Source organism: Bubalus kerabau, chromosome 4 (genome assembly GCF_029407905.1).
Source record: "Bubalus kerabau isolate K-KA32 ecotype Philippines breed swamp buffalo chromosome 4, PCC_UOA_SB_1v2, whole genome shotgun sequence".
Classification (NCBI taxonomy): domain Eukaryota; kingdom Metazoa; phylum Chordata; class Mammalia; order Artiodactyla; family Bovidae; genus Bubalus; species Bubalus kerabau.
This window is the reverse complement of record NC_073627.1, coordinates 75,351,575-75,365,438: the sequence shown is the minus strand read 5'-3', so window position 1 is coordinate 75,365,438 and position 13,864 is coordinate 75,351,575. Positions and strand designations below refer to the sequence as shown.

At 47.0% G+C, this 13,864-nt stretch overlaps 1 protein-coding gene across 13 annotated transcripts in view; it reads left to right on the top strand.

The window, feature by feature from the left end:
- The window catches only part of EXTL3 (exostosin like glycosyltransferase 3), a 128,512-nt gene extending 121,804 nt beyond the window's left edge, over positions 1–6,708 (top strand). For all 13 annotated transcript variants that reach the window (XM_055577751.1, XM_055577742.1, XM_055577745.1 and 10 more), the window contains one exon: positions 3,609–6,708. In XM_055577751.1, the coding sequence (XP_055433726.1) occupies positions 3,609–3,818 (210 nt within the window). In that variant the 3' untranslated portion in view covers positions 3,819–6,708. The remainder of the gene's footprint in view (positions 1–3,608) is intronic.
- Positions 6,709–13,864: the final 7,156 nt, after the last annotated feature.

Sequence of the window (13,864 nt, the reverse complement as noted above, 5' to 3'; positions counted from 1 at the left end):
GGAGTGGTGGCATACGGATTAACTCTTTGTAATATTCTGTTTCTTTTGCAAAAAAAAAAAAAAAGAAAAGAAAAATATATGTGTTGCCTAAAACAAATAGGACAAAGTGTCAATATTTGACAAACCTGGTGGGTTTGCTTGTTTGTTATCTTCCTCCCCCCTTTAAGCATAACATTTCATTCGTATGTTTTAAACCAATAGTAATGTATGTTTCATACATACATAGCCATATTTGATTCTTTTTGGAGATACTTATTTATTTGGCTGTGTTGGATCTTAGTTGTGGCATGTGGGATCTAGTTCCCTGACAGGGATGGGACCTGAGACTGCCTTCGGAGAGCTGAATCTTAGCCACTGGACCCCTACGGAAGTCCCTTGATTCTTTAAACAAATACCCGTGCAATAAAAATGATAACTGAAAATGAGAAAGTTTAACATTCTCACTACCAGCTCCTTGTATATGTATCTTGGTCATCCCGGCCTGCTGCTTCCCTCCATTGATAACTGCTACCCTGAGTTTAGTTTTAAAAATCCCCTTCCCCTCCTCCCTTAAAAAGAAAAGCATTTTTACCGATGTATATTCATTTCTAAGGCTTTCCTTGTAGTTCAGCTGGTAAAGAATCCGCCTGCAATGTGCGAGACCTGGGTTTGATCCCTGAGTTGGGAAGATCCCCTGGAGAAGGGATAGGCTGCCCGTTCCAGTGTTCTTGAGCTTCCCTTGTGGCTCAGCTGGTAAAGAATCTGCCCGCAATGCGGGAGACCTGGGTTTGATCCCTGAGTTGGGAAGATCCCCTGGGGAAGGGATAGACTGCCCACTGCAGGATTCTGGCCTGGAGAATTCCATAGACTGTACTGTATAGTCCATGGGGTCGCAAAGAGCTGGACACGACTGAGCGATTTTCACTCACTCATTCATCTCTAAGTGATTGGCGTCTTTAAATTTTATGTAAATGAAATCAGACTATATGTGTTCCTCTGCATTTAGGTTTTTAAAAAGTCAGTGTGTGAGCTCAGTCAGTGCTGATGCTTGTGACTGTAGTTTATTTTCGTTGCCCAGGGTCTTAAATAGGCCCCACACCCTTCTAAAAGGTGTAGGTTTTGCCTTGTTGTGTTTAAATCACTAATCCTTGTGGAAGTGATTTTTGTGTATAATGTGAGCTAGGGCCCTGAGTTCATTTTTGTCTCCTAAGCAGCATTCATCACACACTCAGTTCACCCATACCCAGTGGCGTGCAGTGCTGGAAGGTCACTCAGCAGACGTCTGTGTGCACGTGGATCTGTTCACGGGTTCTTACTCTGGCCTGCTGGTCCAGTTTGTTCACGTGCCAAATTCACATGAATTATCATAGCTTTAGAATTAGCTTTTGTATCTGCTAAGACAGGTCCCCTCTAACGTAATCTTGTACTTCAGGAGCGTCTTGCCTTGCACACGCCCTCCTGCAGGGATCTATCCAGAAGGCCAGAGTGTGGGCTGGGTCCCAGGAGGCAGGTGGCTCAGCTCAGAGCAGGAAGGAGAGCTCAGCTGCGGGAATGATAGCTTTTTTCTGTTCCAGGATCAGTTTTCAACTTTAAATAAATGGAATCATACAGTTATCTTTTTCCATGTCTCTTAGTCTTTTTTTTTTTTTTTAAATAACGTTATTTATTTATTTATTTATTTATGGCTGTGCTGGGTCTTCGCTTGCTCAGGCTTTTCTCTAGTTGCGGTGCCCGGGCTTCTCATTGTGGCGGCTTCTCTTGTTGCGGAACACGGGCCCTGGGGCCTGCGGGCCTCAGCACCTGTGGCTCCCGCCTCCAGAGCGCAGGCCCAGTGCTTGTGGCGCGTGGGCTTAGTTGCTCTGGGGCCTGTGGGATCTGCCCAGATCAGGGGTGAACCTGTGTCTTCTGCATTGGCAGGCGGATTCTTTACCACTGAGCTACCAGGGAAGCCCTCCATGTCTCTTCATCTTGCTTTCATATTTCTTTAAAGCTTTTTTCCAGTATTTTCCATTCTGGGAATAATTTTAGTATACTTTTTATCACTGATTTTCTCTTCACCCATCCACTGAGTCTCTGATTTAATTCAGTATACTTTTTTTTCTTCCCAGTTTTATTGAGATGTAATTGACATGCAACTTAATGATTTGCCTTACAAACCATCACGAGATGATGATCACAATAAGTTTATGTACTTTCCATTTCTGTTGTTCTGTTTGGTTCTTTTTCCTTTTCTTTTTTGATTGCGCCACACAGCATGTGGGATCTTGGTTCCCTCACCAGGGATTGAACCCGCATTGCTTGCATTGGAGGCGTGGTGTTAACCGCCGCCTCACCAGGGGAGTCCTCATCTGGTTCCTTTTCATGTCCGCACGGACTTTTTCTGATAGCCGCTGTTTCTTCCATCAAACCTTGAGTAATCTTTCAACATCTTGCTGTGCACCTGAGACCGTTTATTGTCCTGTCTCTGTCTGAGAGTCCTGCTGCTGTGCAGTGTTTCTTCTGTCGTTTCTTTCTGCATATTCTCCTCCATGTGACCCATCCCTGTTGTGTGATTTTTGACTGTGAGGTCATATTCTTTGGATGCTGCTTACTGCACTGCTTTGAGGCCTGGATCTGAGAGGGCTTGCACTTGTTTCTCTCTCGTGCCTGGGCTCACCCCCTGCTTAAGACCTGTTCACGCTAAATTAGCATATTGGGACACAGGGTGACATAAATTGTAGCCTCAGCTGTGTGAGGCCGGCTTGAGGTTATAGTTTCTCAGAGGGGATTTTCCTCCTCCTCTTGGAGCTCAGACTCAGAAGGAAGCGGTGCTTCACCACCTTGCTCTGTGGGGTGCCTCCCACCCACGTGGCCTTCCGCTTGTTTCTGCGGCTTCAGCATGTTTCTGACCTGATTTGATGACAGTGTCTGCCCCAGCCTCCGGAAGGCGAGCTCCTGGCTGTCTCTCCGGATTCAAGCCTTCTCACTCCTTTGACTTCTGAGGATTTCATTTCTTTCATCACAAGCTCAGCCAGTGTATTTAAAGAGATGGTGTCTATATTTTGTCCTGCCTTTTCGGGCATTCTCTGCTGAGGGGGCTTATATTGTCTGGGCTGCCGTGTTGCTGACGGTGAAGCTGTTGTATTACTCGGCATACATTCCCGATTGCTTGAAATTCATCATAATAATAACCAGTAAACTATAATATGATCACTTTCCCTTTAAATATGACTTTCTTAAACTTCTTTTTAATGGATGTGCAGTATTTTATAATTATTTAACCAGTCCCCCTTTGATGGGTAGTTCTCCAGTATTTTGCTGTTAAAAACATGAATGAAATGAACAGCTTTGCCCCTGCAACATCTGGCTGTGCACCAGGAGGAATACTAGAAGTAGAGTCACTGAGATAAGTAACACTGAAGGCTTCAGGGCTTTCGATATCTGTTAAGCATGGACCGTTTGGAAGGCACATCCTTACTGACAGTGTAGATGCCGAGCATGCCCCGTCAGGAAGAGGACTGGGGATGAGCGTGGGCATCGGGCTGTGTGTTGTCGCCATGGAAACGGAGGCCTCACAGGCCGAGCTGCGGGGCCTCCGTCAGTGTTAGCACCGTGGTTCTCACCCTCTGCCCTTTCTTCCCGGCTCCCAGGTGACCTCACGGTGGACTTTCCGATGCCCGGGCTGCCCTCAGGCTCTGTCACACGACGATTCCCACTTCCACGAGCGGCACAAGTGTATCAACTTCTTTGTCAAGGTGTACGGCTACATGCCCCTGCTGTACACGCAGTTCCGCGTGGACTCTGTGCTCTTCAAGACCCGCCTGCCCCACGACAAGACCAAGTGCTTCAAGTTCATCTAGGGGCCTTGCACGGCGGGGCGAGGACGAGCAGAGCGGGGGAGGCGGCTCGGGGGCCCTGGACACTGAAGGGCCTCAGGGACACCCACCGTGGTCGGGCCAGGCCCTCTGCTGGGAGAGGCGCAGGGGGGCGGGAGGGGCGGGCTGCCTTGCTCCTGAAGTCGGCGGCACCAGGCCCGGAAGCCTGGTCCCAGGCCACCAGGGCTCCCTAAACAGGGCACTGACGATAGCTTACACTGAGGACCATGGGGACTCTGGGGAGTCACTCACACAGCTCACGAGCCCAGCACAGCTGGCTTGTGGTTTTTTAATTCACTAACAACTATTATTATTATTTAAAGAGTTTCAGATTTGCCATTCAAGGTTTATTTATATATATGTGTGTGTATATATACACATGTGTGTGTGTGTATATGTGGGTGTATACGGATATATGCACACACACTCACAGACATATACATATGTATGTATTCGAGGGGGAGCTTGGCGTTTCTGCCCATCTCACAAAGTGAGGGTCCCACCGTGGTGGTCTGTATTTTGGTGGAGAAGGATCCTGGCCTTCCTGTATCTGGCTCATCCTTAAAGATGGTCTCCGTCCTCCCCAGGGGCCCCTGTGTGCAGAAACAAGAAAGGGCTGGCGTGGCCCTGGGGTGTCTTGCCTGAGTTCAGACCTGTAGGTTGGCTCCTTCCCCGCTTCCTGTTGCCAGCAGCGCTCTGTGGCTCGAGTTGTCCTGCGCTCGAGTTCTCGGTGGGATGGAGGGCCTGTGTATTTGGGGCAGCTGAACTTCCCTGCCTGGGACAGGGGTGTCGAGGACTCCCTGCTGGCTGTGTACTTGACCTGGCTCCCCTTTCCCCGCTGTCTGAGAGTGAGTACAGGAAGGACCGAGACCTGCAGACAGACCCCCAAATGGTTCATTTTGTTTGACCCTCCTTTTCAAGACCTGTTGTGCTTTGGCTGCAGACTTTCCTGAAGGTTCTCTCGCGTAAAGAGCAGATGCCTGGCGGCTACACTTCAGGGGGGTCTGAGTGGTTGGTTGCAGGTCGGCCGACTCTTTCCGGCTCAGAGCAAGTGAGCACAGCACCCTTTGATCCCCACCCGGCTGGCCGGGAGCCACAGCAAGGCACCTGCCTTGGGATGATACCTGGGTGAAATTCACCTTCCCCACCCCATCTGGACCCGCATCCTGTAGTTCCTAGATCCCTCAGGCCGGGTGGGTGCCAGTCCCTCCCCGGCGTTGGTTTGGTCTATGTCAGGATGATGGGAGGATAGGATTTGTTGGGTTAAGCTCAAATCCAGCCTGAAATTGAACAGGTGTTCATATCCCATATTACCACTTGCCCCTGTGGGTTTCAGTCTCTATTTTCCTGGGCTGAAATAGAAGGAAGCTTTTTTTTTCTGGAGGTGGCAGCAGTAGGGGAACTGAAGAGAGTGGTGTCACTGGCGTTGGCTGGGATATAGCACGTGACCGCTGCCGTTATTTCTGGACACCCCTTTCCTCCAGTGAGGCTGAGTCTAGGAGGTTCCCCTCAGTGACTGAACACAAGCTCGGGCCTGTCCTGGGCACGCACATGCCTTAAGCCAGCTCCCTCTTCCCCGGACCTCCACCTCCCATGCACCTGTTTCCAGGGGCACATCCCTCTCTGACCTGCCTGCCCACCAGAGGGTCCTCTTCAGGTGTCACCTGAAGCCAGCTCTGTCCTGGAGGGAGCACCCCCCTGGAGGGCTGCTGGACCTGAGGGACCTGCCCTGTTGGGGGGCAGGACCGGGCTGTGTCTTCCTGACGTCCCTGCTGGCATCTCCCTGTGTCTCCCCTGCTGAGTCTGCTTCCTAGGAAATGAGCTCTGCTGCTCGGCAGCCCAGTGAAGGGGTCCAGACCCCCACCTCCTGACTTTCTAATTACTCCTCCTTTGACCCTGGACTTGATTCTTTTTAGCAGTAGCCTTCTTCCCTTTGGGAAGCCAAAGAGTGTGGTGTTTTGAGCTATAAATGTGGCTGCTATTTTTATCTTGTCTCTTTTAATGTGAGGAACCCCTGGACTGCCTCTGAGCACAGGGTCCCTGGTGAGAAATTAGCTGTGTCAGGACCCGCCGAGGTGGAGCCAGGGCACGGGGTCCTGAGTGTCAGGGACAGATCCGGAGCAGCTGGCGCTCTGAGGTGGTGGGTGACATCGCAGGGCACTGAAGGGTGGTGGGGGGAGGTGATGTCAGAGCAGACGAGGGGGCGCTGTTGGACCTGAGCGTGACTCTGACTTGGAGGAGCCGGGACTGCAGGCTCTGGTGGACACGGGCTGCGTCTGTAAAGGACACTCCTCACGGCGAGAGGCGGGGGCAGGGCTCTCGGGGGCCTGGTCGGGTCTCCCAGAGAACAGCCATCACATTTTGCGAGATGGGTTAGGGGGCCGCCCAGATCCAGGCTTCCAGTGCCTTTGACGCCTGTTGTTTACCTTGGGGAGTCCAGAGTTGTCTGCGCCACCTGGCTGACTCTTGGAGCCTGGCACAGCCCTGCAGACACACGTCAGCTGTTCCGTGAACTCCCACTGCCGTCTGCGCTCCCAGAGCCCAGCGCATCCTTGCTCCCCAGTGGGCCAGTCTGCTCTCTCCTGAGAGACACCCGCCTGAGGGGAGGCACCCACCAGACTTGCGCCGTGGGCCTCCGCTTGTGTGCGCCGCTCCAGCAGGGCCCGGGCGCCGTGCCCCGAGGAAGAGTCCCTCCTGAGCGGCCTGCCTGTGTGAATGTGGGTGCTCCTCTCTGCAGTGCTTGCGTTCTGGAGGGGCAAGCTCTACTAATACTCACGCCATGTCCATCCACCCCACCCCTTTTCCAGTCACGAGCACAATGGTCTTACGTTGGGTTTTTGTAAAAAAAAATAAAAATAAAAAATGGAGACTACAAGCAGCTTGGAGGTCTTTTATGATTTCTCTCTGCAGGACAGAAGAGTGGCCCGAGGGGAGGTGCCTCCTGGTTCCAGGAACCCCCCACCCCCCACCCACTGTGCATGGCCTGTGGTCCCTTCCTGCACGCCTGTGCTTGCCTCGGGCCTGGAGTGGCCTGCGTGCCTGAGCCTGGGTGATGCTCTCGGGGGCATTGGGCAGCCTTGCCCATATCTAGTGTCCGTTTCCAGGATGGGTCACTAGGTTAGATCTAGAGGAGCTTAGGTGTCACTGATCTGGTTTGAGTGCGGACATGGGATGGCATGGGCACACGTTTCCCACTTCTCTCATGGTGACTTTTAAATGTGTGTGGCGTGGTGCTAGGGAGCTCCCTGTGTGTTCCCCGGCCCAGAGCAGGGGGCTGGTTTATAATGGCCCCGTCAGGGGTCACGAAAAGCACGTGCATCTAGCTGGTGCTTAACTGGCTGGCTGTGGTCCCAGGCTTCTGCTCAGCCACAGGATCAGAGCCTTCCTCAGGGAGAGAACACTGAGTCAGACTTGGAGACGGATGGAGACAGGAAGGAGGATGGGAAGCCAGGGAGAAGCTGAGTTGGGGTGCTCCTCTCCAGGGTTCGGCTGTTGCGAGTTTGGACACGGACTTGGGCAAACTTTGGGAGATGGTGAGGGGAAGAGAAGCCTGGAGTGCTGCAGTCCATGGGGTCGCGAAGAGTCGGGCACAACTGGAAGACTGAACAGCAGTGAGAATCCTAAGGATGCCTGGGACCGGAAGCCCAGCATTACCCTGAAAGGAAGGTCGACAACTGAGGAGGTAGGTTTGTGGCAGGTGAGGGGGGAGGATGACGTCATATCGGGTGGGGATGCCTGCTTAGGTCTGGAGTTGTGGCTGCCAGGGTGCTGTTCTTCCAGCCACCCATCTTGTAATAACTTGTCCCAGGACCAGGGAAACTTGAGGAAGTTGCACAAGGCTGTGGAAATGGGGGTCTCACTAGATGCAGAGGTGACACGTCTAACTTGGGTTCTGTTCCCAAGTTACTGAGTTCTGGCTTGGACCTGACAAGGTAAACCAAAGTGGTCAATGTTAGTGGTTGATATTATTGTCACTGAAATAGAAGATTCCACAATATTTGCAAAACTGTGGTTAAGAAAGTGTGTTTAAGGATGCTGGATTCAAATCCTGGGTCACCCATTAAACTGTGGTGGGAAACATGTTATATTTTAAACTTCTCATCTATAAAATGGTAAGACTTGTGCCCACATCTTGAAGATGCGTTGAAAATGTTTATGTGACGAGTCCACTCTTTGGCACACGAGACGTGGACTATTGGGGTAACATACCGGAAGGTTCTTGGTGGCTGTTTCTCCACTTGTTTTTTAAAAAGCTTACTTAAGCTGGAGGGTAATTACAGTGTTGTGGTGGTTTTTGCCTTTCGTGAATATGAATTGGCCGTGGGCATGTGTGTGTCCCCCCATCCTGAGCCTCCCACGCCCCACCCTCCCCCGCCCATCCTTCAGGTCGCCACAGAGCCCTGGCATGCATCAGACTCTGCTTGGTTATCTGTTTGCACGTGGTGATGTATATGCTTCAGTGCTATTCTCTCAAATCACCCCACGCTGCCCTCCGCCGAGCCCAGAAGCCTATCTTTATGTCTCCTTTGCTGCTCTGCACGTAGGGCCATCAGTACCCTCTTTCAAGATGCCCTATATATGCATCAATGCATGGTATTTATCTTTGTCCTTCTGACTTCCCTCTGTATAATAGGCTCTAGGTTTATCCGCCTCGTTAGAACGGACTCACACGCGCTCCTTTTTATATCTGAGTGTGACCTCAGTGTGTGTATGTGTCCTTATCCTTTCATCTGCGGGGGCATCCAGCTGGTGTCAGGAGTGCTGCGGGAAACGCTGGGGTCCGTGTCTTTTTCAGTTCTGGTCTCAGGGTATATGCCCAGTAGTGGGATTGCTGGGTGGTGTGGTAGTTTTATTCCTAGTTTTTAAAGGAATCGCCACACTGTTCTCCATAGTGGTTTTATCAGTGCTCGCATTTCCATCAACAGTGCAAGAGGGTTCCCTTTTCTCCACGCCGTCTCCAGCATTTATTGTTTGCAGGCCGTTTTGATGATGGCCATTCTGACTGGTGTGTGATGATACCTTTTTGTGGTTTTGATTTGCATTTCCACTTGTTTAATGCCAGCTCATTCAGGTCTCAGCTGAAGCACTGTCTTCAAGAACCCCCCCTGCTCAGCAGTTGCTGCTTACCCACCCTCGCTGCTGTCTCCTGTTGCGGTGGCTGCCCCGGCGCCGTCACAGCTGTGCTCCCACACCAGATTGTGAGCCTCTGCAGAGCAGAGCACTTGAGTCCATGGCCACATGTGTGTTTTGTAAATATTTCTCCCAGTTTGGAGGTTGCCTATCCATTTTCTTTATGCTATCTTCTGATGAGCAGAAGCTTTTAATTTTGCTGAGATCTAATTTATAACTTTTTTTTCTTTTTTGTTGCTTTCTGTGACTTGAGAGCCCTGTGCCTAACCCAAATCATGAAGGTATTCTTTTAATTTTTCCACTAAAAGCTGTACAGTCCAGGCTCCATCTCAGGTTAATACTTGTGTATGGTGTGTGGTAGTGGTCGAGGTTCTATTTTTTTTGTGGGGGGGGCTATCTAGCTGTTCCAGTTCCACTTGTTAAAAAAGAATTTCCTTTCTCCATTCAATTGATTGGGGCCTTTCTTGACAACATAATGACTGTCTGAGCTCTCTCTTCTGTTACTGATTTGTTGCTAATACCAGGCTGTCTGGATAAATGTAGTTTTTTTGTTTGTCTTGAAACAAAAGTAGCATAAATTCTCTAACTTGCTTACGTTAGAATTGCTTTGAGTGTTTATAGTTACATTGTATTTCTATAAATTTTAGAATTAGTTTGTCAATTTTTTTCTAACCTGCTGGAATTAAAATTTTTTTAAATTCTTATACATAGAACTTAAAATGATTTCAGCCACTTTTATTTTTTAATTGAAGTATAGTTGATTTACCATGTTAATTTCTGCTGTACAGCAAAGGGACTCAATTATACATATATATTTTTTAAAAATATTTTTTGATTATGGTTTATCACAGGATACTAAATGTAGTTCCTGTGCTGTACAGTAGGATCTTGTTTATCTCTTCCATATGTAATAGCTTACATCTGCTAACCTCCCACGCTCTCTCTCCCCTAAACCTCTCCCCTCTGACAACCATATCTTCTGTTTCTATTTCGTAGATAGGTTCCTTGTGTCATATTTTAGATTCCACATGTAAGTGATATGTGGTATTTATCTCTCTTTCTGACTGCATGCAGCATGTATGATAATCTCTGGTTGCATCCGTGTTGCTGCAAATGACACTGTTTTTCTGGCTCAGTAGTATTCCCCTGTATACGTGCGCCACATCTTCATCTGTCCGTCGGCCAGTGGGCATTTAGGCTGTCTCCATGTCTTGGCTGTTGTGAGTGGCGCTGCTGTGGACATACAGGTGCCTGTATCTTTTGGATTAGAGTTTTGTCTGGGCATTTGCTCAGGCATGGGATTGACGGTGATGAGAATTCTTTGCCTATCATCTCTTCTAGGAGTTTTATGTGTCGCATCTTATGTTTAAGTCTTCAGACCCTCATCCTGAATTTATTTTTGTGTATGGTAAGAGGATGTGTCCTAACTTCAACTCACATGTGACATTTTAGCCACTTTTAAGTATACAGTATAATGGCAGTAAGAACATTCACCAGCTATTTCTAGCACTTTGTCTTCCCGGGTAGAAAGGTTGTACCCATTAAGCTGGAACTCTCCATTTCCCCTTCCTTCCAGCCCCTGACACAGCCTCTGTTATTTTTCTATGAATTTGTCTATTCTGGACAAACATATAAATGGAGTCATAGAGTATTACAGCTTTTTTGGTCTGGCTTTTTAAATATAGCATGTTTCAAGGTTCATCCATCTTATAGCATGTATCAGAATTTCATTCTTTTTTATGGTTGGACAATGGTTTCTTGTTTGTGTACAAACAATTGCAGCATGAAATACTGTTTATCCATTCACCTGTTGATGGATACTTGGGTTACTTCCATGTTTTGGCCATTGTAAATACTATTACGAACATGGATGTACAAATTTCTTTTGTGTAGATACCAATGAGTGGAATTGTTGGATCATATGGTAACTCAATATTTAACTTTCTGAGGAACGGCCAAACCATTTTACCACAGCTGCTGTACCATTTAAAACTCCCACCAGCCACACACAAGGGTTCAGTGTCTTCACATCCTTGCCATTACTTGTTTTATAATTAATAATTTTAAAATCCTAGCCATCCTAGTAGATAGATGTGGAGTGGCACCTCACCCAGGGTCTGATGGACATCTGCCTAATGACTAACCATGTGCAGTCAGTCCCTTTTCATGTGCTTATTGGCCATTTGTATTTATTATTCAGAGAAATGACTATTCAAGTCCTTTGCCCATTGGAAAAATATCGGTTGGGGACTTCCTGGTTAAGCCTTTGCCTTCCAAGGCAGGGGATTCGATCCCTCGTTGGGGAGCTGAGATCCGACATGCCATGGTCAAAATAACCAAAACAAACAAACAAAAAAAGAGGCAATACTGTAACAAACTTAATAAAGATTTAAAAAATGGTCCACGTAAAGTTTTTTTTCAAAAGCTTTTTAAAACTGGGTTGTTTATTGTTGCTGTTATGGGATTTTGATGAGATTATATTGAATCTGTAGATCAGTGGGTAGAATTGAAATATAATAATACTGAGTCTCTAATCCATAAACATGCTGTTTTCTCTTCATGTATTCAGATCTTCCCTAATTTCTATCATCAAAAAAGTTGAGGCTTTTTATGCAGAGATCTTACACTCTTTTCAAAAGTTTATTCCTAAGTACCTCTTTTCACACTATTATGAGTGGAACTGCTGATTTTTAAAAAGTTCTTTTTCTAATTACTTATTATATTACTAATTCTAGTAGTTGTTGGGATTTTTTTTAATTGTTTGGAGGATAATTACAATATTGTGATGGTTTTTGTGATACCTCAGCATGAATCGGCCACAGGTATACATGTGTCCCCCCCGTCCTGAATGCCCCTCCTGCCTCATCCTATCCCTCTGGGTTGTCCCAGAGCGCTGGCTTTGCTGCCCTGCTTCATGCACTGAAGATTTTCTGTGTAAGTAGTCTTTTGCTCATAGTCCTGGAAATCTGCCCCTGTATCCTTGGGAGAAGTCTGGGAGGAACCTGTACCTGGTCTGTTCTTCTGGTGAGCTAAGTCCTCAGAGACAAGCAATGCACAGGATATAACAGGTGTTAATAAATGCTCAGAGGGGTAGAAGGGCCCACAGATGACTGGAAAAGCCTTCATAACATCAAAGTTCTTTATTTTGAAAGTATTGTGAACATTGTAATCTAGTTAAAAATTTATATAATCTTAGGAAACCTTTAGTTGATAATGTGTTTGGTAATCCCAAATTACTGTCCAGTATGTGGATTACAGTTACTTTTCATTTGTGACTAATTTCATAGTTGTATGCCATGGAGACATAAACTGCCTTAGAAAATATTGCCATGGTTGGTTTATTGCAGAGAAGTGTGAAGGATAAATTCTGCTAGCATAAGAGTGATCATGCAGAGGACTTACCTCTTCCCCCCGCTCCCAGTGGCTCCAAATAACAATATAAGAGAAAGAAGAAATATTCTTTATGCTTAATGGTAAGATGTGTGCAAAACACTTCTCAATGATCTGTGGTTCTATGACTCAAAAAATGCTTAAGTTTAATACATGTAAGTCCCCCCCCCCCCGTTTTATTGAGATGTTATTGACATATAGCATATGTAAGCTGAGGGTGTACAACATGATTTGATACACATATTACACTGAGAAATGATTACCACAATAAGGTTAACTCTGTCCTGTCACATAATTGCCACTTCTGTGGTAATAACTTTTAAGATCTACTCTCAACAGCTTTCAAGTATCATACGGCATTGTTAATTATAGTCACAATGCTGTCCCTTAGATCCCTACAACTTACCCATCTTCTAGCTGGACATTTGTATCTGGCTCTTGACAACCACTACTCTTCTTATCTTTGAGATTCTCCGTGAGGGAGGCATACAGTGCTGGCTTTTCTCGGACTCATTTCATTTAACCCTAAAGGTCCATCCATGTTGTTGTCAAAGGCAGGGATTCCTTCTTTTTAATGGCTGAATAATAGTCCATTGTGTATGTATCCCACATTTTAAAAAATCCTTTCATTTATCAAGGGAAACTTCAGTTTTCGTGTCTTGGCTATTTTGAATAATGCTACAGTGAACATGGGGATGCAGCAATCTCTTGAGGGTAACTTTTCGTTCCCTTGGGATATATACCCAGAATTGGGGTTGCTGGGTCATATGGTAGTTCTGTTTTAACTTCTTGAGGAACAGCAATGCTCTTTCCCATAGTCACCGCACCAGTTGACATCCCTACCAGTACTGCGCGAGGGTTCCCTTTTCTCCACATCCTTGACGAGATTTGGTATTTCTCATCTCTTGGTGGTAGCCATGCTGACCCGTGAGAAATGGTGCCTCATTGCGATTTTGATTTCCATTTCCCTAATGACTCATCATGCTGAGCACCTTTTTGTGCGCCTGCTGGCCATCCCTATGTCTTTGGAAAAATGTACATTGAAGTCTTGTGCCCATTTTTAAGTCAGGTGGTTTTCTGCAGCCGATTTCTAGAATTCCTTATATATTTTAGCTGTTAACCTCTATCAGATAGTTTGCGAATGTTTTCTCCCATGTGATCGCCTTTTCAGTTTGTTGGGCCCCTTTGCCAGGCAGAGCTCCTTCTAGTTTGCCAGTAAATAGTCCCAGCTGTTGATTTCTCCCTTGTTGTTTTCGGTGTCATTGCCAAAAATTGTTGCCAAGACCAGTGTCGAGCTTTCCCCTTGTTTTCTTCTAACATGTTTACAGTTTGGGTCTTATATGTAAGTCTTTATTCTTTCAAGTTAATTTTTATGAGTGGTATAAGGGGGGAGGGGGACCAATTTCATTCTTTTGTGCATGGTTATCTAATTTTCCCAGTGCCATTTACTGAAAAGACTGTTCTTTCCCCACTGAGTCTTAAGGACTCCCCTGTCGGATATTAGTTGATTC